General features: G+C 30.2%; 1 protein-coding gene across 1 annotated transcript in view; it reads right to left on the bottom strand.

Moving 5' to 3' along the window:
- The window catches only part of LOC136986774 (isoamyl acetate-hydrolyzing esterase 1 homolog), a 39744-nt gene that overhangs the window by 1432 nt on the left and 13427 nt on the right, over window positions 1-24885 (bottom strand). The window contains exons 2-5 of the mRNA XM_067284382.1: window positions 7811-7869; window positions 7465-7684; window positions 5843-5930; window positions 3372-3493 (exon numbers count right to left, since the gene is read on the bottom strand). Coding sequence (XP_067140483.1) covers window positions 3372-3493; window positions 5843-5930; window positions 7465-7684; window positions 7811-7869 — 489 coding nt within the window. The remainder of the gene's footprint in view (window positions 1-3371; window positions 3494-5842; window positions 5931-7464; window positions 7685-7810; window positions 7870-24885) is intronic.

The following is a 24885-nucleotide window of genomic DNA, read 5'->3' as shown; positions in this document are numbered from 1 at the left end:
TGTATTTGAGATCTTTATTGACTCTGTCATCCCTTATGGGAACTTTGTATACCTCCTGTAACATCTCCTTGTTGACTGCATCTTTTCCATTGCAAAGTAGTTGTAAGCCATGGGATTACATCCATATACCAAACTGACTTCTCTTTTAGCAGCTACTTCCTTGTATAACAAGTTCTTATCATGGTTAAGTTTAGTTTGTTTGTTTGTTAAGTTATGCAACACTTGGGCGATCTGCCTAGGGGAGGATGCCTTCCGGAAAGTCTTTTAAGGAAAACTGGTCCCTATGTAGGCGTTAGACGTGGAGAAAACCTGGAAAACTCCACGTGGCCAGCCTGTCCAAGCAAGGTGCAAACCTACGACCAAACTCCCAGTGTTCAGGGTACAAAGACCGCTTGGCCACTGGTGGGCCGTTATCGTGGTCAAAATCAACTAAGATACGTGTAGGGTTGTTAAACTGTATATAACAGACGTATTTGTGGTTGGATGAGAAAATTCATTGCATTTGTTTGTGTAAGCCTTGGCTAAATCACAAATCAATCCATTTTTTGTAACCATGAATTGTAGCAATTTGTTCTAAATGTTTCAGTTTTTTTAATGTGTCATCTAAATAAGTGCAGTGCATAAAAGCTCTAATTGTAAGCAGCTATTTTATACATGAATGGGTCTGCAGAGTTTGCTAGGATAAACAATGGTGTATGACTTGGCTTGTAGTAGACATTAGTGTATATGTGTTTATTTTTAACATTGATATTCAGATCTAAAAAATAGCATTGAGTGTTACTTGTCTGGTCTAACTGGAATGTGAGCCCATATGGATTATCATAAAGTGATAACATACTTGACTACCCTCCTTTTAATGAGTCTTTATGTACAATATAATTGTATATGATAAACATAGTTTTGAACGAATGCATTATAAAAAGGTTATGAGTATTTATTGATTGAAATTCATTCCTTTGTGTATTACATTGTATTGCCCACACTGAACCATTGTCACATTATCACTAAATGGAAAAATGGTTGTTAAAGTATTGATGTAGTGAAGATCCTTATGTAATCCGTTACGATCTTTACGATGATCAGTCTCGAGTTGGTTCTTACGACTCGGGAATGTCCGTACGATGGTTCGAGGAAAGCTACACCTCCACACTCAGTCCAGTGAATATTTACAGTTTATTTACAAGATGTACAAGTTTGACAACATTACACACACGATGCAACAAAGGTGTGGTGCCTCGCGTAACAGCTTGTCTGTTGGGGACTATTAGACTCTTGGGAAACTCCGGTCGGTTTGCGGAGTTGGCTCAAACGTGTGGCTGTCCGATCTCTACACCTCACGGGCTTCCTAAGTGTCAGAGACTACCATGTATCCGGTCTCTCGCCCTTCTCTCCGTTCCTCTCGCCACTCTTACAATTTAAAGAGTTTCACGGCAATCACTTGCGACCAATCAGGTCCTGCTTTTCCCCTGGGAGCTTCCAAAGACGTCCGCCCTCCTCCCGACGACGTAGCTTACAGTCGCGTCCGTCCCTTGTTTACATTTCTCAAACCGAGCAACACGTGGCAAACACATTGACGTGTACCCATAAACGGAGACGCTACCCCTTTGTTCTTCCCGGCTGTTTATAGCCCCAACACCAGGTGGGACCAATTATCCCGGTCGCGTGGCTTTTCGACCTGCTACGCTAAAAGCGGACCTTTACAGATGTAAAATAATTTTTTACTAGTGATGTAATGAATATTCGGTTACTACCCGTATTCGGCCTATTCGGCCTAGTTTTCACTATTCGGCCGAATACCGAATACCTAAAAACAGGAGTAAGAAATAACAAAAACACAGTAAATTAATCATTTTGGTAACTTTTATTAATGCTGAAAATTAAACTATAATTATTAAAGTTAATAAGAAATAGCATCTAACTCTAGTATTAAATTATTTCGTAATTAAATAATATTATAGCCTTTATCTAGCCCGATATCTTATGGCATTGATGGCGTGTAGGTTAGAATGTATCGGGCATTAATATTATTGTTTAGTTAATTATGTTATATTCGTATTCGCGTATATTTTTATATTTTTTACGATATTTCAAAATGATTTACGAGACGTTTTATTGAAACTTATCGTATTTAATGAAAGAATCATTTATCTATTTCTAGAAGATGAGTAACTAATATATAATTTATTTTATATATAAAGCAAAGAATGAGCATTTTTCATTATATGCAAAAGATAACATTTGAAATCATGTTAATTTTAAAAATATTGACAAAAACAATAGCACTAAAATATCACAAAACTTCACAAATAGAAAACCCCCAATAATATATTTGAACTGTTCCACAACTGGGCAGAAACTAGACCATATGTCCCCACTAAAGTATATCCTTAGGGCACTATTCAGTCTACAAATACGTAGTAAAAACAAAATTTTAGCGTTAAAAAGATCGATCGCAAATAAAATAACTTATAAGTTATAACTTACATCTAAATACCAACAACTGCCGAATCATATCGGGCTCTTTACGGTTATTACATAAATTATAAACCAATTCGGCACTAGAGGAAGACGTTAGGCTCCATCTCACATTAACTTTAATAATTATAATTTAATTAATTAATTTAAATAATTTAGACCTACTGGAAGAAAAAATCGTAGTGACAGCGGTCCAATAGAGAGCAGAGTGCGCGATCCTTGCCATAACGAGGTTTGCGCGCCAATTTTCGTACGTGCGTTAATCAAGCCGAATAGTTTGGCCGAATATTCGGCCATTCAGCCACACTCCTGGCCGAATATTCGGTATTCGGCCACGCTCCTAGCCGAATATTCGGTATTCGGCTGAGGCCAAATATACTATTCGTTACATCACTATTTTTTACTTATACATTTAATGTATACTGCAAGCATGAAATTTCACAGTAATTAGTTATTTTTAAATGATTTTCTTCTTAGTTTTTTAATATGTCATTGTTTGATTTGCATTTCAAATATTGGAATGTTATACATATCCAGTTTTCATTAGTAGAGAAAGTCAGAACAATAAAATGACATCAGATCATTAATGTGTATTTACAAAAGATATAAAATACAATATACAATAGTGCATTTACTTAAGATGTAAATGAATAGCTTCTCTTCATGCTAAATCCTTGCTTAGTCTTTTGCCTTTGGTTCCCTTAAGCAGTAATACAATGTATAGAATTATAAAAATTGTGACATTATTCACAATGAGATATGAACAATAATTTAATAAAATATCTTTAGAAAATCAAAATGAACAGAATAATTAGCATAGAGGGAGGGATACAGAAGGGCATATGTCCCTTGACACTGAATTAAAAAGTGTAAATTAGAAGAAGAAAAAATTTTACCTGATCTTTGGACATTTCCCTGTATAAATGAACTACGTCGAGACCAGAAGATACACCTAAGGAATAACATTCTGCAGCATATTTTGCAACCATTTCATTGGATCGAACTGGTATTGCACTACCTAAGGTTTAAAAATTTTCACTTATTCAGATTACATTAATTGCTGATAATTAATTATAAATCTATTGAGATAATTCTGAAACTTTTTTGAATTAAGTCAAATTGTTTTATAGGAGATTCAAGATCATCATACAAAATAGTTAAAACACTATCATAATGACGCAAAATTGAAATAACTGTGTCGTGCTTTATTGAAGACCTTGTTACAAATTACAGAGGTTTAAATCAAAGCCTTTTCTTAACTCGTCGAAGGGACAAAATTTGAAGATTCAATATTTGAAGTAAACTCCATCTGAATTTTATTTCACAAGCAGTTAGCATAAAACAGTTTCATTATCGTAATTTTAAAAATTATCAATTTAATTTTTTGGCAGTTTTCAAATTATTATAATTTCTCTTTCTCAATGTTCTCTTAAATTTCTTCTCTAGCACTAGCATGGAAATGTCAGCACTCCTCTCTCATTAACTACCAATAACTCTTTACAATTCATGTCATATCCTTGTCTTCCCTTATTCTTATCTTTGGATATGTGTGAAAAAATCAGCATACAGTATCAAAAAACCCAGCAAAAAACATGTAAAAACTTACTTTTTCAAGTTCAAACAATTTCAGCCTAATGATGACCATTTAATATAGGAAAAAATGTTTGTTACACTGGAATTTTAGTATTGTGTGCTGTTTTCTTTAGATTTTTAAATGCTTAAGAAAAAAATTAATCCCAAAAAACTGTGAAAAAATACACAGTATGATTTTATTATTTAATTACTATACCTAAATTACATTCTAATATACATTATACTGTAAATATAAGGTATGCCTTGTATAACATGGTAGTTACATTCTGAAAAAGGGCCATGTTATCAGACAAAACAAATATCACAAATAACTGGAACGATACTAACAAATTTAACACCTAAACACTCTTTCCAGAAGAAATAGACTTTAATGCTCTAACCGTCGAACGTTGATTCGACGGTTTCAAACGATAGAACAGTTTTTTTGGTTATACGTTCCTGAAGAAGGCCTCTAAATGACGCCGAAAACGTTAGAGCATTAAAGTCTATTTCTGCTGGAAGAAGCGTTTAGGTGTTAAATTTGTGCCATGTTATGCAAATCTATGCTATACAAAACAATGGACTAATACAAAACATAGGGATAGTTCCAGAAGTTGAAAAAGATTAGTATTCTTTTGCTATTACTTTCCCTTAGTAATGAAAAAGATTTTGAATATGTTTGGAAATAAATTATCGATTGCTTTAACAAACAATAATTAATTAACAGTCACAATTAAAAGTACTGTATGACATGTTAATATTAATTTTAGTTAACCAGGGCATTTTCTTTTTACAAAGTTTTGTCATCATCTCAGCTTTTTTGTTGATCTTGATCAAAAGTATTGACATTTTCATATTTTTTTTAAAAATTTTTATCATAAAAATATGTTTTATTAATCGAAAATTTGTTCTAGTGGTTCATGTTTGTTCGGTCGAGTATTGAGTGACTTTTCCAGAATTTATGTTCAAATACTGAATTGTTCGAGTACCGAGATACCACTATATTTCGTTTATTTTTATGAATGAAGTAATCATTCATAGGTAAATAATACGTATGGTTAAAAAAAGTTTAATAACACTGTACTAAATATGAAAATTAAATATTTTTAGTAAAGTTTATTTAATCTATAAAAAGTGACAATTTTTTCTTCCTTGTCCTATCAGTTTTCATTAAAGTAAACCTGATGAAAAGCACAAAATAATTTGAAAATTTCAATATTTTAAAATCCATGGGCAAATTTGAGATGTGTGCTTACTTGAATAAAAAAAAAACATTAATGAAGTTTACACTTAAAAATTGTGAGATTTTGAGGATTTCCAAAACCAGGTTAGAGCAAAAGCTTGTTTTCTGGAGTTATCCCCAATTTTCAAACTGTGTTAGAGCAAAACCATGTTGTACAAAGGATACCTGTATATAAACAGCCTTCATTATAAAATTATTTTCAAATTGGATTTAAGTTTGGCAAATAATTTTATTTTCAACAAGTTTTTAAAAAACTCCAGTTTGCAATTTGGTGGTGATACACGATTATGTGTGTTACCGGCAAAGATTGTATGTCATACTGTCTTTAGTTAATAAAACAAATTGATTGTCATAAACATTTCCACAAGCTTTAATATACACAAATCACCATCTATTAAATATTTACAGTAAAGTATAATCATAAAATTTTATCCAATGACCAATGAAACACTTAACTTTATAGTTAATTCAATTAACAGTAGCATAATAAGAATACTTTAAGCATAGATGCTAATTTATTACCAATATAGCAAATTATCAATTGCATCTTACCTACACTCATACAATATTCTTGATATGTTTCATGATGATATGGCGGTGGTGTAATAAGGAGAATCTGATGTTTAGACAGACCTATTGACTGTTATAAATTTAAAATTTATTAATAAAACTTATTAAAATTTAATTTTAAGAATTTATATTTATTATTTAACTAATATAATCTCAGCTTAAATTTAAAACAAGGTGCACTCGTAAGAAAATCAATCATGTGACTTCTTTGGTCACATGCATAAGAAGCATTTGTTAGCATTTCGAAGCATCAGGTTAATGCATAGGAAGCATTTGTCAGAAATTCTCTAGATTTGTGTTGAAATTATGCACAGAACACAATATCTGTCTCCATACAATACCTTCTCCTTGATGCCTGACTGGTGCAAACTTCTGAAATATGGTTGTTAATGCATAGGAATATATCACTGAACACCTTTTTGGCTGCTGAGATTCATTTAATTTTGGCAAACATTTTAAACCTATTAAATAGGCCATCTTCAGGCTACATATTTCTTGGAACATCTTTATCATTAAATATTGTTCCAAAATAGAATACAAGAATAACAATGTTTAAATATTTGAATACAAAGCAAAAATAACTAAAAATTAACATAAATAATGAACAACAGTAAAATGCAAAATAAATAATTCAAAAATATACAAAAAGTACATATAGTAGAAAATGAGGGAATTAAGAGTTTCTAACAAACTTATTTTGTACAAAGTATTTCCATGCTGTTGCTAAGCTGTCTGCATCTCTTGAATTAATGCATTTATCTTTCAACCTGCTTCTATATATTTAAAGTTTTTCAGCATTTTGGGGATTTATAGACTTGATGTTTGCCTTTTCCCATTTTATCACAGAGTCCTCAGATAGTACCATAGTATCGGATCCCTTTCTTACATTATATTGATGTTCTTTAAGCCTAATTCTCAAGTTCCTTGTGGTCGCATCAATGGTAATCCTTGTCTATCACTAACTGCATGTTTTCATATGGTACCTTGTACATACCTGCCTTTTCTTCTTTTTCCAATCTATCCTTATCATTTCTTAGAATTCAATACATAGTTGGGGCTCTTTTTACAACCACACTAGACCCTTTACGTTTAGCAATTTCCTTCATGATGTTAGTTATGTCCCTGTTAAAAGTGAATTTAGTAATTCTAGGTTTGCTGTTTTGTGTCTTTTTTTTTCAAACTTTCTAATCAGACCTTCTATAGTGTTAGTAAAGATGTTCCAAGAAATACGCAGTCTGAAGATGGCCTATTTAATAGGTTGAAAACATTTGCCAAAATTAAACAAATCTCAGCAGCAAAAAAGGCATTTAGTGATATATTTTGTTCTGCTGAGTGTAATTTAGATTATTGTATAGGAATACGTTTACAAATTTTAAAATTAATATGAAAAATCTTTTCATTTATCTTGCTGCAAATTTAAAATAACTTAATGGTTTTAAATTGATGTGCCATGGTCGTATATGGCAATTCAAAGAATATTTAGTTCAGTGGTATTTTAAATTATAAATCCATAACATTAAAATAAAAATATATTTTATACATTATACATCAAGGATATATAAGTAAAATATTCTTTAAAAAGCTTACAGTATTTAATATTTTACCTTTAAATATTCAATCATTTGATATAGATTTTGAACATATTCATCTAAGGGCACATGTTGCTGAGTAGGAGATTCTGCTCCACAACAATCATTAGCACCAAGACATATAATAAATAAAATTACCCCCTGAATATTTTCTTTATTAAATATTCGAGGGAGTAAAATTTTGCACATTCGGGTATTATATCCTGAAAATCCACGAGGAATAACATCACAAGTTCTGTAATTAAGAGAATTAAATGATTTTAATTGGTTGGTGCATATTTAATATATTAAAAATTATAATTGTAAATTAATGCAATATTTCTTAATTTTCTAATTTTATCCTTCTGAAAGATGGAAATACCTTTGTAAACGATCAGCTAGAAGGGCACCCCATAGTCCATTTTCTGGTTCAAATGAATGCTAGAAAAAATAAATGAAGAAATCATTATTTTAAAAATAGATACATAAAAGTTAGTTTACATTTTCTTATCTATAAGAATCTGTTGTTGTACAGTACATAAATCTAAAATTATAATAATGAACACAAGCATAGTCATTTATTATGGTCATTATCCGACCATATATAGGGTTTTCTACATAATGAAGCAGTGGTGTGCCGTCATTGGAAGGTGGAATCGGCGCTTCCATCGCTTCCAATGACCTTCCCTTGTATTTTATAAAATATAAATTTTCATATTTTAACGTACTTTGCATTAATTAAAATTAATATTTTATAACTGCATTATGTATCTTTTACAAATTTCTATACTACATGTGAAAAAACGATAACATTGCTATCGTATATTCGAATAATTCAGTGGCGAAAGGAATGTCGAAACCGGGTCAGTTTCCAATCAGCCAGATTATATTGGCATTGGCACATGTGGTTTACAGTGCACCAACCTCACCCGGTTTAGCTGGTAGAAGCAACACACGTGTAAAGCATCTAATTTTATATCCTGGACCGGTTCTGAGCTGTTAGCCGCCTGCCTGCTAGATATTCGGCCGCCCTCGCTCGATTATATTAATCACGAGTAGACTAGATCAAAGGCGGGCAACCCCCGGCCTGTGGGCCAGCTACGGCTTGCAAAGAGTTTCTATCCGGTCCGCGAGATCTTTAATAGATTATTAAATTAAAAAAATAACTAATTAATAGTTATTTTTCCAATTCTTTGTAATTTTCGAAAACGATAAGAGAAAGAAATGTAGTAATTAACTTTTTATTTATTTATTTCATATTTGCAGACTAAAAAAATTACGAGTCACAAGAAGGCGTCAATTAACTACTACGGCCCGCGAAAAAAACGTAAAATTTATTCTGGCCTATGTTATAAAAAAGGTTGCCCACCCTAGACTAGATTTATAACTTAACCCAACCGATAGGAGTTTACTGGCATGTTTTTACGATAGTTCGGTATAGTTGACAGGAGTTAAAAAAAAAAACTTCATTAAAATATTTGATATATTTATTCTGCTCTCCAATCTTATATTACTTATGGATTTCAATGTTAAACCAGTGATATTATGATTTAGTATGTCCCATCTGTAAGGGGATGCAGAAAAAACGTGTACAATTCTAGTACAGTGTTAAAAAATTAACTGTTACTTTGGCAGCATCATTTACAACCAAATTTAATGAATGAGACGTACGATGGTACAAAAAAAGCTCTAGAATTTATTTTCCTTAAATTTGTTGTAAGACTTGTTTTAAGATTTAAAAAGTAAAGAATATTTTGTTATTTTTATGTACGTTTCTTCACAAAGTTATATTTAATTATAAGTTTCTTTAAAAGTATATTCATACAATTGAAGAATTTTTTTTACTAGGCATGTATATTCATCACACATTTTGTTTTACCAAGTAAGTTTTTTTGATAATTTTAATTTTAGCCCTTATATCGTGGCTAGTGATTCAAAAATTTATTTTAAAAAAGTTTTGGCTCGAGACCATATAATGAAAAAAAAAAAAAAAAAAAACATTATTAAAAGAGAAAGACCAAAACCTAAATTAAATATAAATACATCAACAAAAAAAATTTCGACATTTCGACGATAAAATTTATGACGAATCGCGATTCTTTCGTAAAATTGATTCAATTTGGAAATCAAAATAGAATAGAATTTAACATTGGTAGACAATATAAAATAAATATTAAAAATTATAACAAGATAATTACGATTAATAGAACATGTTATATGTTTTTTCTCAAAGCAAGAATTGGCATTTAGAGGGCATAGGGAATTTATTGAATCTAATAATGGAGGTAATTATATTGAACTTTCTTATTTATTAAGTACGTCAGATAATCTATTAAAAATACATTTAAAGAAGTATACGGTTTTACTGGCTTATCGAACAAACGAATACAAACGGGCCCTGACGCGCAATTAATTGATTGCCCCTGTAAGTCGGCTTCTTACAGAAACACAGCTTCCCTATCATCAAATGTCACGGCACGCCACTGTAACGAAGTAAATTAAACTTATTTAAATATTTACAAAATGTTTGTAATTTAATATATAAAAACTTAAAGTCAATAAAAAGTTTGAAGAAGAATAATTAGAGTGACATTACCACCTACATGTATTTATACATATTAGAAAACTATTTATCAAAATATAAATTGTTCTATGTTTGTTAAATTTTTAATACATTTAAAATTAAGTAGAGATTTCCATAACTTCAAATTCAAGCATTTTCTTAATGAGAAACCTTCAATACTTAATACTGTTCATATATCTTTTCAATTGCATGATTTAAGAAATTTCTTGGTGAATGTGTTCTTCATGCTTATTTGAGATATCAACAATTCATGGATACCAATGATGAATAATTTGAAATAATATGCTATATGTGAGGAGGATTGCTGGCCGAGAAGGGGGTGTCAGTCAGACTCCAGTCAAGATGAACGAGGGATAAAAGACTATGTGGTTAGTGTGTTGGATATACCGAGGGGAGGCACCTTTACATTTAAAATAAATAGATTTAAATTGTAAACTGGCAGCTTACAAAGTGTTTTGGAGAGATGCTCCTTCTCAGATAATGATGTTAAGAGAGTCCAAAGAGATTTTATCATCGATGCTGGATGCTTGAGGAATTGTTGGCAGCCATGGGGCAGTGCCATGGGTAAGTCCAGTAGATCTGGTATGGTCACCAGTGGAGCAAAGACAGGAACTTCGGCAGGGAGGATGGTACATTACACACACAGACAGAAGTACATAGATCATTTAGGACTTGATAAAAAGTCAGAAATCCACACTTTGTTCTTAAAATCTGGGGTATTTAAAGGATTCCCCCCAAATTTCTTACTCCGATTGGTTCAGATTTCCTCTTGTTGTTTCCCAATTGGTCTCCTCCCTTGTTTCCAGGTGGAAATAAGATCTGATTGAGTCATGAGAAAGGTCAATCTTTGGTATTCAACTCAACTCTGATTGGGCGATGTTGATGAAATTTTGAAACCAACATTCTTATTTTAGACCCTTATGGTCACTGTTCTGATGTTTTGGAATTTTAACTACTACACAAACATTTTTTCTTTTTTCCCAGTTTCCCAATTCAGTTTAACTTCGATCATTTGTGTACAAGTGTCAGAGTCAAAGTTTGAACTCTCCGGTCTGACACTGATCTATTCTCTAACACCTCTCAGAGTCACACTCGGGACTCACATTGTTTACGTTCACGTTGCTTTGTGCCATGTTCATTTATTACTATTTCTTTTTTGTTTTAAAGATATATTTTTTAGCTTGATTAATAACAGGTTTGGACTTGTGTGGAACCTCACATACATATGCCAAAGATTTATTAAATACAGATATAATAATAACAATAACAATGTATATGCATCATACTCTAAGCAACCTTTTATTAAAAAAAAATAAATATATGGACTTTATTTATAAATAAATTTTTAAAATCAAAAGAACATTCAATATTCCAGAGGTTGATAAAAATCATATCAAAATAAATAAAATGTACAAGAAAAATAAACAAGAATTCAAAATATTTATCTAATAAGTGATAACTGTTAATAATAATTTCACTAATACAAATGCTAAAAAAATGTTAATGAAATAAAACAATAAAACTCGTTTGGAAGTAATGAATTAATAAAACAAAGTGCCGATAAAGACACTCAACAAACACCAAGACCAGTTAAAATTCCGACAGACTTTACTCATATGAATGTTTTCATCTGTTTAAAAACAGACAACTGTAAATGTAATATATAGTGTGTATATGCTTGTATCACATATAATGAAATAGCAAGATATATATGGGTATACAAATTGCATATAGACAGAAACTAATGATATATAAATTATTACGGAATGGGAAAGACCCTATAAACATAGGGCACCAGGAGTGTAAATGATTCTGTTATAGGATCACAGGTTCCAGACATTTTTTGTGGAACCTACTTCACATAGGTTCCACAAAAAAGATCCTTGCTATAACATTCGAATGAACACAAATATGATGTAAATAATAAGCAATTCACTTCCCTGTCCTCTTATTCTTCAGGCACACCATCCACATTGACCAGCTCAAGGATTTGGAAATCCTGGAAATTTTGAAAGCTGACCAAAAAGGGAACTGTATTAATATAAAGAAGTGGAACAAATCTCATAAGTCTGGCAAACAATGTATGATTTATTGTTGTGATCACTTTTTCTCCAATTATGTGTATTTGTCTGATTTTGAACAAGTTAAAAACGAATGTAAATCTTAGGTATAGATCAAAAATGTTTGTTTTAAGCATTAAAATTTTGTTTCTGGCCTGAACTAATATTGTGTGATGTTTTGATCTTAATTACTTCATAGAACTGGACACTATATTAACTGTTTTTATTTAAAAATTATTATTAAATAAAAATATCATCACAAAGTAAGTAGCATTCAAAATGCTAATTTTTTATTAAAGCAATTTAATAGTTAAATAAATAAATAAATAAAAGTATTATTAGTTTAAATGCTTTATGTATCTGATAATATAAAATTGATTCAATGTAAATAGCATTGTCATTTCTATGTTTGAATCTTTCTAGATATCTTACAAATGCTAAATGAAACTTTAACCACATTTAAAAAAAAAATCAACATATATCATTAGATTTAATTTAAATTACACTAAAACCTGGCTTCAGGCAGCCATCTTGTACAAGCTGCAAAAGCAAAAGTTCTAAAGAAATGTTGACTTTTTCATGGATAAGATGCTCTCATACATAGCAAAAATTGTTTTTAAATTTTAATTTACAATTAGAATTGTCAAATGGCCACTTTTTAAAAATACAAGATAAACAATGTTTATATCAACTGGAAAATTTTGTACAGATTTAAATAAGTAAAACATTCAATATATTTAAATTAATAATGGGTGAGCAATACTTTTTAAAGCTGAAAATATTTTCAATATACTGAAATGCATTTTTAAATAAATTTAAAATTATTAATTATCGAAATAATCTTTATTAAAGACTATTTCATAGCTTAACAATTGACTAAAATGGTGAGTTATCCAAAATTTTTTCACAACCTGAAATCTTTGGGTAAATGTAGGTATGAAATTCCAAATCAAAGATGAACTTCTCTTGAAAATGAAATGTTTAATATTTACTTACAGTTTAAAAATCATTTTACTCAAATTTCCATTAATGCAGATTTTAAAGCCCTTAAACTTGATATGCACATATCTATATGTTCATATGTTTTTAATCGTGATATATTATTTTCATATTTAGAAGTACTCACCGAAAGTTTGCTGATTATAGTCTATTCTTTTTATAAAATTAAAATCAATTACAGCCTCAATACTTCCATATCTTTTGGTTTTATTCATTTACGACAATGTGATAAATGGGTGATCTGTTGAGGGAAATGCCTCCCAGAATATCTTTTATGGGAAACTGGCCACCAGTGTTCAGTGGTATTATCTACTCAACCAGTGGTATAGTCTTTTACTGATATTATAAAAAATACAACTTATTCCCAAACAGTAAATTGTTTGGAACAGGACTACAGTTTGATAAACTGTTATACCTAAAGCATGTTATATTCATGTAGATCAATCACAGTTACTTACAGCTATGTTTGAAATAGTAGGGGTTAGTAGCAAAAGTATAGGGTAGTAGCAAAAGTTTCTCCCAGCCAATTATTTTAAATAGTAGTAGGGTAATCACTAGACCTTTTTCTGAGATATAATATATCAAGTATGCACTAAACAATGGCATAAATTTCTGCCTCCCCCAGTCCTATTGGAAAGAGCTGTTGTAATCTCAATCCCTAATAAAAATAGGGCAACATTGTCAATTACAAAGTTATAGCACATGAAAAAATATATACTATTACTTTTTAGTACATTATGAAATATCAAGTGGGATCCCAGACTGGAAATCAAATGTAACAGGTAAAATGTGTTGTGTTTCACTATGTATCACTGCATAACACAAATACAACGTGAGCATGGTTGACTGTGTAGTTAGTGCATTCCAAAATATTTAAACCTAACAGATAATAGTACATATTCTTTTAATGTGCTACAACTTTGTAATTGATAATGTTGCCTTATTTTCATTAAGACTAAGATTACAACAGCTCTCTGATAGAAGAGCTAGACAGGACAGAAATTCACACTATTGTTTAGCACAGTGGTTCCCAACCTCTCTTGATTTGACTGCCCATTTTCACTAAGTTTTATTTTGCATGTTTGTCAAATAGTGGCACCTTGGTCAATTATACAGTGCTGTACAATTACATGTAAAAAAAGTTTTTTTAAATCAAAAAGCATTGGAAGGACACAGAAATATAATAATATTTTTATTTAAAACTGAGCATTGAGTGCTGTGACATCGCAAAAGCCTCAACACAGAATCCGAATATTCTTATAGAAAATCTGCCGTTATTTTTTTTTTCATACCTCCGGTTGGGAATTGCTAGTTTAGTACACGCTCAACATATTACACATCAGTAAAGCACTACAGTGATTGTCCTATTAATTTTTGAAGTAATTGGCAGGAGAAAGATTTTTATTATTAGACAAACTAACAAGAAAAGTGTCAAAATTAATCAAATATATTTATTAAAACGATACAGATAAATAAAAGGATTGCATAAGAAATTAAAAACATTTATTCATATTAAATATATTCATTATTACAACTTCTTAAAAACAATAATAAAAAAACTAATTTTCCTAGATGAAAAATTTTATATAAATTTTAAATAATAATAATTTATATATATAATCGAGACGAGATGATGATGATGATGATCAGTGCAGAGCCCAAACGGTTAGGAGTTGAAAGTTGAAACTTGGTACACAGTTAGGGTACGTCACGAGAATGCACGCTAAGAAGGGATTTTTTGAAATTCCTCCCCACGGGGGAGAGGGACAGGATTAAGGCTTAACACTTCCATCAACAATGGAAATATCAACAATGGAAGTGTTAAGAGAAAGCGACGTGCAAGACGCAGATGCAGTTTTTTCGTTTTTGCGGGAAATCAAACATATTTTTAGACCCATCTAAAAATTCTCTAATTAGTCTGGAAACTGGGGTTCCAATTCTTGCATTCTGTGAAAACGGGTAAGGTTGACTATAACGTAATAATCTTAATTTTCGCTAAAATGGTTAGGAGTTGAAAGTTGAAATTCGGTACACAGGATACCAAATTTAAGTACCAAAGTGTTAAGTAACAATGGAGAACAAGAGAAAGCAACGTGCAAGATTTACAGGCGCTGAAGGAAAAAAACAGAAAAAGAATACTATGTTAGAACATATTCGATTTTCAAATTTAAACAGATTAGTTCGGTTTTCTCGACTTTTCTTCTTTAGAACATTCGATGAAAATCGAACGATATAATCAGAACACGTCGTGAAAATCAAACAATATTAGAACAAATAGAAGAAATCCAGAGTTATGTAACAATATCAGAACATTCGATTTTCAAATTCGACCTTTCTTTAGAAATATTTAGTTTGTTGATGAAATTACTCTTTTTCTTTTGTGACTATAACGTAATAATCTTAATCTTCGCTATCATTACTTTTGCCCGAGCAACGCTGGGCCTACCTGCTAGTTAGTTATATTTTCCTTATTATTATTATTATTATTATGAAAAATGTTAGAATAGCTACAATAGCTTAATTATAAAAATTCTATTTAGATTGTTACTAATTGTGTAGATGAAATTCACAGATAATCAATTATTAAGAAATTTTTTTTTTAGCATTTACAAACTGTATGACATAAATCAGAATAATTTCAACAGGTTTATTTGTCATAATTCATTTTCATATTGATAAATTATGACATAATGTCAAGGTCAAAAAAAAAGAGGGCAAGGTTTGTCAGCTCTACAATGTCAACAACAAATGCATCTTTGTACTGTTTTATATAGTCTCTATACAAACAAATAGAAATATATAGGCTATAGGCTTCTTTATTGCCAAAAATTTTAATTAAGCAATGTACAGTTTTATTGCAGATAAAACAAAACAATAAATACTTTCAAAATAAGCACTGTTACCTTTTTGATTTGACTTTGTCAAATTACAAATTTAGTTCAATTGGAATATGCAGTTGATTAAATAGATTTTAAATTAAAATTAAGAAATATGTGAAAAGTTTTTATATTCATTAGAATATAAATTATATACAATAAATAAATATTACTTATTTACCTAAAACTAATGATGAAAAAAAAATGAAACCTGAAAATAATAAAAAATAAATATTCTATGTACATTTTATTTAATTTTTTAAATTTTTCTCAATATTAAATCAGTCAAAGACATCATGGAAATAATCTGAATTAATCGTGAAATATGTTATTTAAATCAAAAGTTTTATGTTTAATTTCACAAAAATAAGAATTAAAAATTTATTTCTTCACATATTTAAAAAAAGGTAATAAAATTAACCATATTCTTAGATCCAAATTTCATGTAAAAATCAAAATAAATGTATAATATAAAATGAAATATTATATCTATATTTTTCATGTAACAATACATATGTCTTTAAAATAACATATACAATAAATTTAATTATTAACATTTAGAAGTGTTGAACAATAACAATAACAATAACAATCACATGGCTTTTTCCATCTGTATTTAGTTGATAATAAAGTCAACTAAATAAAGGTGGAAAAAGCTATGTGATTGTTATTAACACGATCTTGTGTTCAACACTTCTAAGACAATACAACACGGTTTCACAACAAATCAACATTATTATTATTTATATATTTATTATGAATATATAAATAAAGAGTAATATTTAAAATTTTTACATTCCTAAAACCTATCACAGCATGAAACTAGCCCAAAAACATTATTAAACCAGTTAAAAGTTTCAATAACCAAAGTATGATTATTATTTGCTAAAAATCAGTTTGAAATTTATATCAAAATAAAAATTAAGAGAATTTGCTCATTTCGTCAAATTTCTGAAAAAGTAATGGACACATTTTAATGAATTTGGCGTGGATATACAGTTATATAAGAGAAAAAAGTATACTATACAACAGTCATGATATGCACTCATGATTGTCAGTAAGGCTCAACAGCACAGAAACCTACATTGCAATATCAAACATAAAGTGACTCTAATATGGGGTACGGTCACATCTCACAGTCATACAGATCTCACATTGTGACGTCATACTGGAAATGAGGCAGCTGATAAGTCCTATGGCAGTCAGTCCCACTCCTGCAGCAATGCAGTTTTCAATTTCTGGGTGGTTTATAAAAAGGTTCTCAGAGGGTGATTGCAAGCTGAAATTATCATCCCAAGAGCATCCCAGACATATTCAATAGGGTTTAGGTCTGACTATCTGACTGGCCAATCCATCTGGCAAATGTCCTCACTTTCAAAATAATCATCAACCAGGTGAGCCCTATGGGGACAAGCATTGCCATCCATAAAAATGAACAGAGGACCAACTGCACACCTGAAAAGCCAAACATAGGGCTGTAAGATCACCTCTCAGCAGTCAGAGAGCCTCTATCAAACGCATGCACCCATCCAACATGATGCCTGCCCAGACCATGACACCTCCACTGCCATAGTTGTCCCTTTCTCGGATGTTGGAGGAAAGGTATTGGGTCCCAAATTCTCACCAGATGAAGGTGCATCAAGAATCCATGTCCAGGCTCAATTATGACTCATCTGTGAAGAGAACTGTACCTCACTAAAGTCTGGTCCAAGGCTGATGTCTCCACCATGCCAAATGTGCTCTTATGTGCTGAGGTAAGTGAGACACAAACAGCGAGTCTTCTGGCAAAAAGCCCTCTTATGAAACCTCTGGAAAACTGTAACCCTTGAAACTCGGGTTCCAGTGGCAGCACGCAGCTCATGAAATACCTGTGAAGCTATAGCAGTCCTGTGGCACCTCGCCGAAAGTACCAAATAATGATCATTGGCCATCATGGCTCTTGTTTGACCTTGCTCAGGCCTTCTCAATATGGATCCAGTGTCCTCAAACTTTTTCCACAAATTGCAGACAACTAAACATTACATTGAGCTCTGTAGCAACCTGCACTTGTGATTGCCCTGTCTCCAATCTACCCACAATTCTTCACCTCATTCATGGCTACCCACAATTCTTCACCTCATTCATGGCTACCCACAATTCTTCACCTCATTCATGGCTACCCACAATTCTTCACCTCATCATCAACACATTTGTGGCTACTCATTTTACTTAGTTCATTTCATAGGCAATTAACTCTTGCAAGAAAAACAACAAATGTCACCAAGGAATACAAGCAAGCTAATCACGGACAAAGCCACGTGTGCTTTTCATGCCCTCCACTGTCAAAGCTATGCCCACACACACATGTAAGCTTACATATTCAACACTAAAAGTTTGCATTCTTATTCAGTGGCATAAATTGTACTTTCGGTTCATTACTTTTTGTTAAAATCAATAAAATGTGCAAATTCTCTTAATTTTGAACACCAGTGTATATTATATAAATTTTAAGCTTTTAAATTTTTGAGTTTATCTTTATTTTTTTTATTTAAAGTTTTTTAAACACTTTATGTAAAGTAGATTGTTTTTGAAGGACATAAAGCACATCACTAATTAGATTGTTTCCATTGAACAGTTTTACATAACTTAATTGTGTATTTGCATATGAATTAATTATTCAATAACATTATTTGTTCTCTCTGTATATTTTGAAATAAAATAATTGCTAAAGCTTATGCTTTAATTAATAAAATTAATAGTGCACTGTATTTATGTCTACGTATTATAATGTGTTCTGACTAACATTGTGATAAAAACAAGGAATGTATACATTTTTTGAATTTGTAATAGCAAGTTTGAATGTTTTTGAAAAAAAGAGTTCAATAATAACAAACACATATTTTGTTCAAGTGTTCAAAAACTTTCATTCGTTAATAGCAAAGAAACTCAAATTCAGTGATTTTTTTTAACCTTGTAATTTCCAAGATTTATGAGATTGAACAATAATATATAATATTTTATTAAAACTGGCTAAAAATATGATATATAAGGCTTTAAAACTTTTTATATTAACTCAGAACTCAGCAAATATGTCATTCATTGACAAAAATTGCCAACATCCAAGAGACATAATTGATAAGAAAAAAAACATAGTGTGAAAAAGGGTAAAATATTCCTTACACATTACATTTTCTAATATAAATTAAATCATAAGTCACTTTTTTTTTATAGTAACATACTATTGTTAGATCCTTATTACCATAGAGACACCTCTAGATATTCTGGTAAAATTAATTATAGTTAGCTACTTCCTCGTAAATTTTACCAATGTTCATTTATTGTAATAAAATGTATCTACATCTACCCTAATGATAAATTTGCACTCTTTTGTGCATTATATATCTGGAGATTGGGCTGCAGTTTGAAAAAACTTGTAGATCTATAAATTCCCACTGCTATCTCGGAACAGTGGGAATTTATCTTAATCTCAAGAACAGTGTTAGATGAAAGTCGAGACCAGATATGGAAAGCTTAAGGACAGGAGGCCCCAAAAAACTAAATACAAACTTCTACTTTGGGCCAGAAGTCAAGTTATTTCAATTCAAAAATTTTCTCCTGAACGGAGTTAGATAGATGATCGTCATGATTCTCTTGTTAACTGGAAAAGTATGATGTACAGGGGCAAGACACTACTAAACTTAAGTGCATTGTGATGAAAAATTGCAGCCTGGCATTATGACAACGTCACAATAAATAACTGCAATTATATTAAAAATCTCCAAAAACATGTAGACTATTTGACTTATCTTCAATGCTTTAAATCAAGACATTAAAAAATATATATGCTATTCAAAGATATCTGTCTTAATGTATTAAACATTTATTGAATGATTTAGTATTTTTGCATAATATTTTATAGTTGCTATAACATCACTAAGTCAATTAGGTAATTTTTTTTTTGGAGCATTACAATTCAATAACAAATGTTATGTGTAATTTGCCAAGTGAGCTCTAAAATTTCTCTGCTGAATTTTTTATACATCAATTAAAAATTGTTATTTATCACAGACACATATCTTTAAAGCCTGATAATGGACAATTATATATATATGTTACAGTAAAAACACATTTTAACTAGTTGAAACTAGTTTTTACTGGATGTCATTGTTAAAATTCGTTTTGTCTAGTTAAAACTAGAATTTACTGTTGGACAGTACGTGTTTTGATTTTAGAATAAACTAGTTTTAACTTTTAACATTAGTTAAAACTAATTTTAGCTACATAAATATGTTTGGGGGAAATAAATAAAGTGATGGATTAAATTAGGATTAAAACATTTGTATTATTTAATACGATATTTATTGAAAATATTGGTCACACATCTGTGTTATTAACATTAATTAACCCTTTGTCCTCGAAGGCACCGATCGATCGGTACCCTGGCTTTTTAAGCAAAACTTCGAGGGTACCGATTCATCGTTACTTTGGTAAATATCGATTTTTGTAAAATTTATTAGCAACAGATATAATCTCGTTCGATATGAAGTAAATAAAGTATAATAATTCATTATATTAGTTGATAGCAGTATAAAATTTTGATTTCAAACAAATGTTTGATATCATGTGCGATAATTTCACAACGAATAAACATACATGATTAAGTGTTATATCGAACTGTACAAAACAATATTCTACGTCTTTCTGGCTCAGTGCCGCAAACAACTATGTAACTAGACAATGTTAATTTTCACAAAATGTTACAAATTATCAAGTTTATGTGTCAGTTCTTGTATATATTATATTTTTTCTTATAAATTTTTCTAATAAAATGTATTGAAAAACATCGTATTTAAAACTAAAGATATTAATAAATGTAAGTGATTTTTTTCATGTAGATATAATGATAATTTGATTTTTGGCAAAGTTTTAAAATAATATTGCCTGACTGACCTACATTGCCTTAGGAAGGATTGCAAAATAAATGTAAACAAGATGTCGGGGAAAAGGGTTAAAGCGATACGAAATTCATCATACACTATAGGAACGTGTTAGCTGAATGACCTTGGTCAAAAGTTTTTACTAAGCCATTTTGTTAAAACCCGTTTTGTCTAGTTAAAACTAGTTTTAACTCAAATTCATTTTTGACTAGCAGTAAATTCTAGTTATAACAATGACGTCCAGTAAAAACTAGTTTTTAGTTGAAACTAGTTTTTACTGTAACATATATATATTATATATTAAAACGTAAGATGAAATGAAAAAATAATTAAAAATTATTATGAATTCATGGTCAAATGTCTTTCACTAAAAATAGAATAAGATTTGATAAAACCACAAAAGACATCTTATGGGAGAGCTCCATATATTGTAGTAGGAACTGAAAATAGATAATCTTGAGTTTTTTTTTGTTTTAGTCCTAATTATTTCTGGTTAATGAAGTTAAAACTATTTAAAATTATTAAAATACATAAGGTAGATGTACCAGTTTTGGCCAGTGTACCAGTTCTGGCCAAAAAACAAATTTAACTTAAAAATATAATCACCACATATTCAAATCTGTCCAATGAAACAAACTTTTATTGTTAACTGCTTGAACAGTTAACAATAAAAGTTTGTTTCATTTGTGATTATATTTTTAAGTTAAATTTGTTTCCTGGCCAGAACTGGTACTACCTGGCCAAAACTGGTACATCTACCCTAGTTAAAGAAATAATACAGTAAATTGTTTTAATTTCATTATCTTCAAATAACAAACAATCTACATACAACAGGGTAATACCAATGAATCTTCTTAAAAAATTATAACCGGCGAGGGCATGCTCAAAGTTTGTAAGCAAACGTTTTCAGATCCCTCTCTGGGTCCATCCTCAAGCTATGTTCTTTTTAACGAGCGGTTATAACAAACACCAGCTGCATTCCAGAAGAAAATTTGAATTATCGAATTCCGAATCTAACATGAACCAACCAAACCAAACGCAGGCCAACCAAATTCAAAAATTTTTAAACGATTACATAATTTTTTTGAATTTGGTTGGCACACATTAAATTTTCTTCCAGAATGCAGCTGTTCTTCGTTATAACTGCTCGTTAAAAAGAACATAGCTTGAGGATGGACCCAGAGAGGGATCTGAAAACGTTTGCTTACAAACTTTGAGCATGCCCTCACCGCTTATAAGGTTTTAAGAAGATTCATTGGTATCTTCAAATAATTAGGAATAAAACACAGAACTAAGGTAATCCACTTGATTTAAATTAATTCAACAAATACATAATAAAACCCAAAAGTATTTAAAAACAAAGAAACAAAAAAAAATTCATTATCAATATCCAAACTATTTCACAGATTTCCTAAGAAATACAAATTTTATAAATTCTCTTGAAATGTAAATCCATAATTAAAATTTAACACAAAAGGTACTTGAATGTTTAAATGTGTCAATAAATATAAAACGAACTATGATATATGTTTGAAAATGCTTAAATGTATATAATTTAAATGAATAGGATAATTTAGCAAATAAATACTTAAAAAAAAAAATTTAAATAGGCTTTTATATTAAAAAAAACTCACTCAATGTCTTAAATGTGTAAATTCTACAAAATTTTATACAGATATTTTAATTTTCTTATAAAAAATACATATAAAATACAAAGTCCACATTATTAGCATTTTATAGAAGAAAGTAATGGTAATTTAGAATGATGAACAGAAGAAGAACAATTTTAAATTGAAATACTGGTATAAAGAATTTTTTATGTAGAGATCCCAGAAAACAGGTCATAGGAACCTGAAAGCACTAGGAAAATTGAAAATATCATTAAATAAATAATGTAAACTCTAATTAGGAAATTAAACATTTCATTCAAACACAACCAACAACAGACTTATCATATGCTATGTTTATTCAACAATTAAAAATTCACAATTAAAACTCAAATATACAATTTGACAACAAAAAAACATTGATGTTCTCTTCAGCTGATTTTAATTTACAACCTTTTTAACTGACACATAGTACTATTAAAAATCTACTATTTTTTATTATCTCTCTTTTTACAATATTATATAAAACATGATCTACAACCCTAAGATTAGTATAGATATAAATGATAGTTTATATCTATAGATTAAAGTTTCAGTTAAGCAGTTAATTAAGATGTTTAATAGGGTTTCTCATTTCCTGGTCTTTTGCTTGTCCCGGGATTCCGGGATAAAAGTGAACTGTTTCCCGGGAACCCGGGAAATCCCGGGACAAAATTAATTATTTTTAAGATATACAAAATATCATGAAATCAAATGATATAATTATTTTTCGTTTTTTAAAGTAATTTAATACGTTCTGCAACCTCCAAAATCATATTAATAATGCTGTGTAAGATATATATTAAAAATTACCTTTGAATTATGTAAAAATTTTCACAAATAGAAAAAATTTATTAAAGTTTGCTGGAAACTGCATACAACAACAAAAAATGACTTTGAATTGAATTGAAAATTTAAAGAAAAATGAATTTAGATCAAACTTCTAACTTAGAAGGTAATTTTTGATTTTTTAAATAAAATATAATACAAAATATTGTAAATTTTTATAAGATTTTAAAAAGCAAAGATGGTCAATACTCCGATCAGTCAATCTAATTCTTATTTTAGTAATGAAAAGTCTTGCTACCGAGAATGCCTTTTCCGATTCAATTGATGTGATTGGAATCGTGTTTAATGCATTTAAGAGAAGACAAATATTGTGTGTTTTTCACCTGTATCCCGAAAGATTTCTAGTTCGTTTTTGAGATTGTAGTACTTCTTTTGTTCTGTAGTATTCTTGATTTGTCTACCTTGACTACTTTAATAGAAACATCATAGCCCAATAATTCAGCAGTTCATTTGTCTTTAATAATCAGATTATGAAGAAAAACTTCATACTTGCTGACTTCGTACTCGTTTGTATCCTTGCCCAATTTGCACAACTTGGCGTTACGCAGTCATTGAAGCTACTGGGCATGGTTAAAAATTAAGACAGCGTAAACACAATTATTCCAGATATTACTGGTAAAGAATTTTGAGAGTCCTGCCACAAATAAGCTACGTATTGATTATTGACCATTTGTGACGTGCCATAACAAGCAAAAATTAAAAAAACTAATAAGTAGGTTTAAAATTAATAAATACAAATGTATTCTGACAGTTTATGAGTTAATTATACCTTCTATTTGCAAAATTTCCTGAAATTCAACACAAAATAAGAAAAAAGTGAATTTCTAAGAAATTTGCGGGATTTCCCGGGATATTTCCTGGGTTAAAAAAAACAACCGGAATCCCGTTTGAGAAATCCTAATGTTTAATAACATTGGAAATTCTAAATCATTGTTTTATTTTATACATTGCTATTAATGTTTTAGAACATACACTGCTACATGGAATGTTTTAGTACATACATTGCTTTGTATACAATGATTGCAACATTGTGTAAAGGTGTGCAAAGGTGGTGTGCTTTTATAATTAACATAAAAAGTTTTAAAAAACTTTGTAATGGTTGATTTAAATGCTGAAGATTTATCCTTTTGTAAAATAGCATAGATAGTGCATTGTCATCAATCAACAACTGTGTGTTTGTTACAAAAGTGGCACAAACATTGAAAGAAATGCTGGATGAGGAGATAAACACGTGAGTATATTGTGCAGGATAGGTTGATAAAGAGTCTCAGCTTATGATAATGTTTTGTTAGTTCTTTCAAACTTAAAGTGGAAAGAGCTGACAGGCATAAAAGCAAATACACAAACTGTGCAATGTCTTGAATTCAAAAGCCAGCTGTCCACTTAAGAAGCTATTACAAACGAGTAAAATGCACTGCACAGACAGTAAATTATATGGACTAAACAGCATTTGGATTGAAACATTAAAATTTGGAATTCTGTTGTTTTCAAATAAATCCAAATTTAACTCACACTGATCTGAAAGAA

This window comes from Centruroides vittatus, unplaced genomic scaffold (genome assembly GCF_030686945.1).
Source record: "Centruroides vittatus isolate TY-2023 unplaced genomic scaffold, ASM3068694v2 contig_1215, whole genome shotgun sequence".
In the NCBI taxonomy this organism is placed as follows: domain Eukaryota; kingdom Metazoa; phylum Arthropoda; class Arachnida; order Scorpiones; family Buthidae; genus Centruroides; species Centruroides vittatus.
The sequence above is the reverse complement of the archived record's forward strand: the minus strand, read 5'-3'. Positions and strand labels throughout refer to the sequence as shown.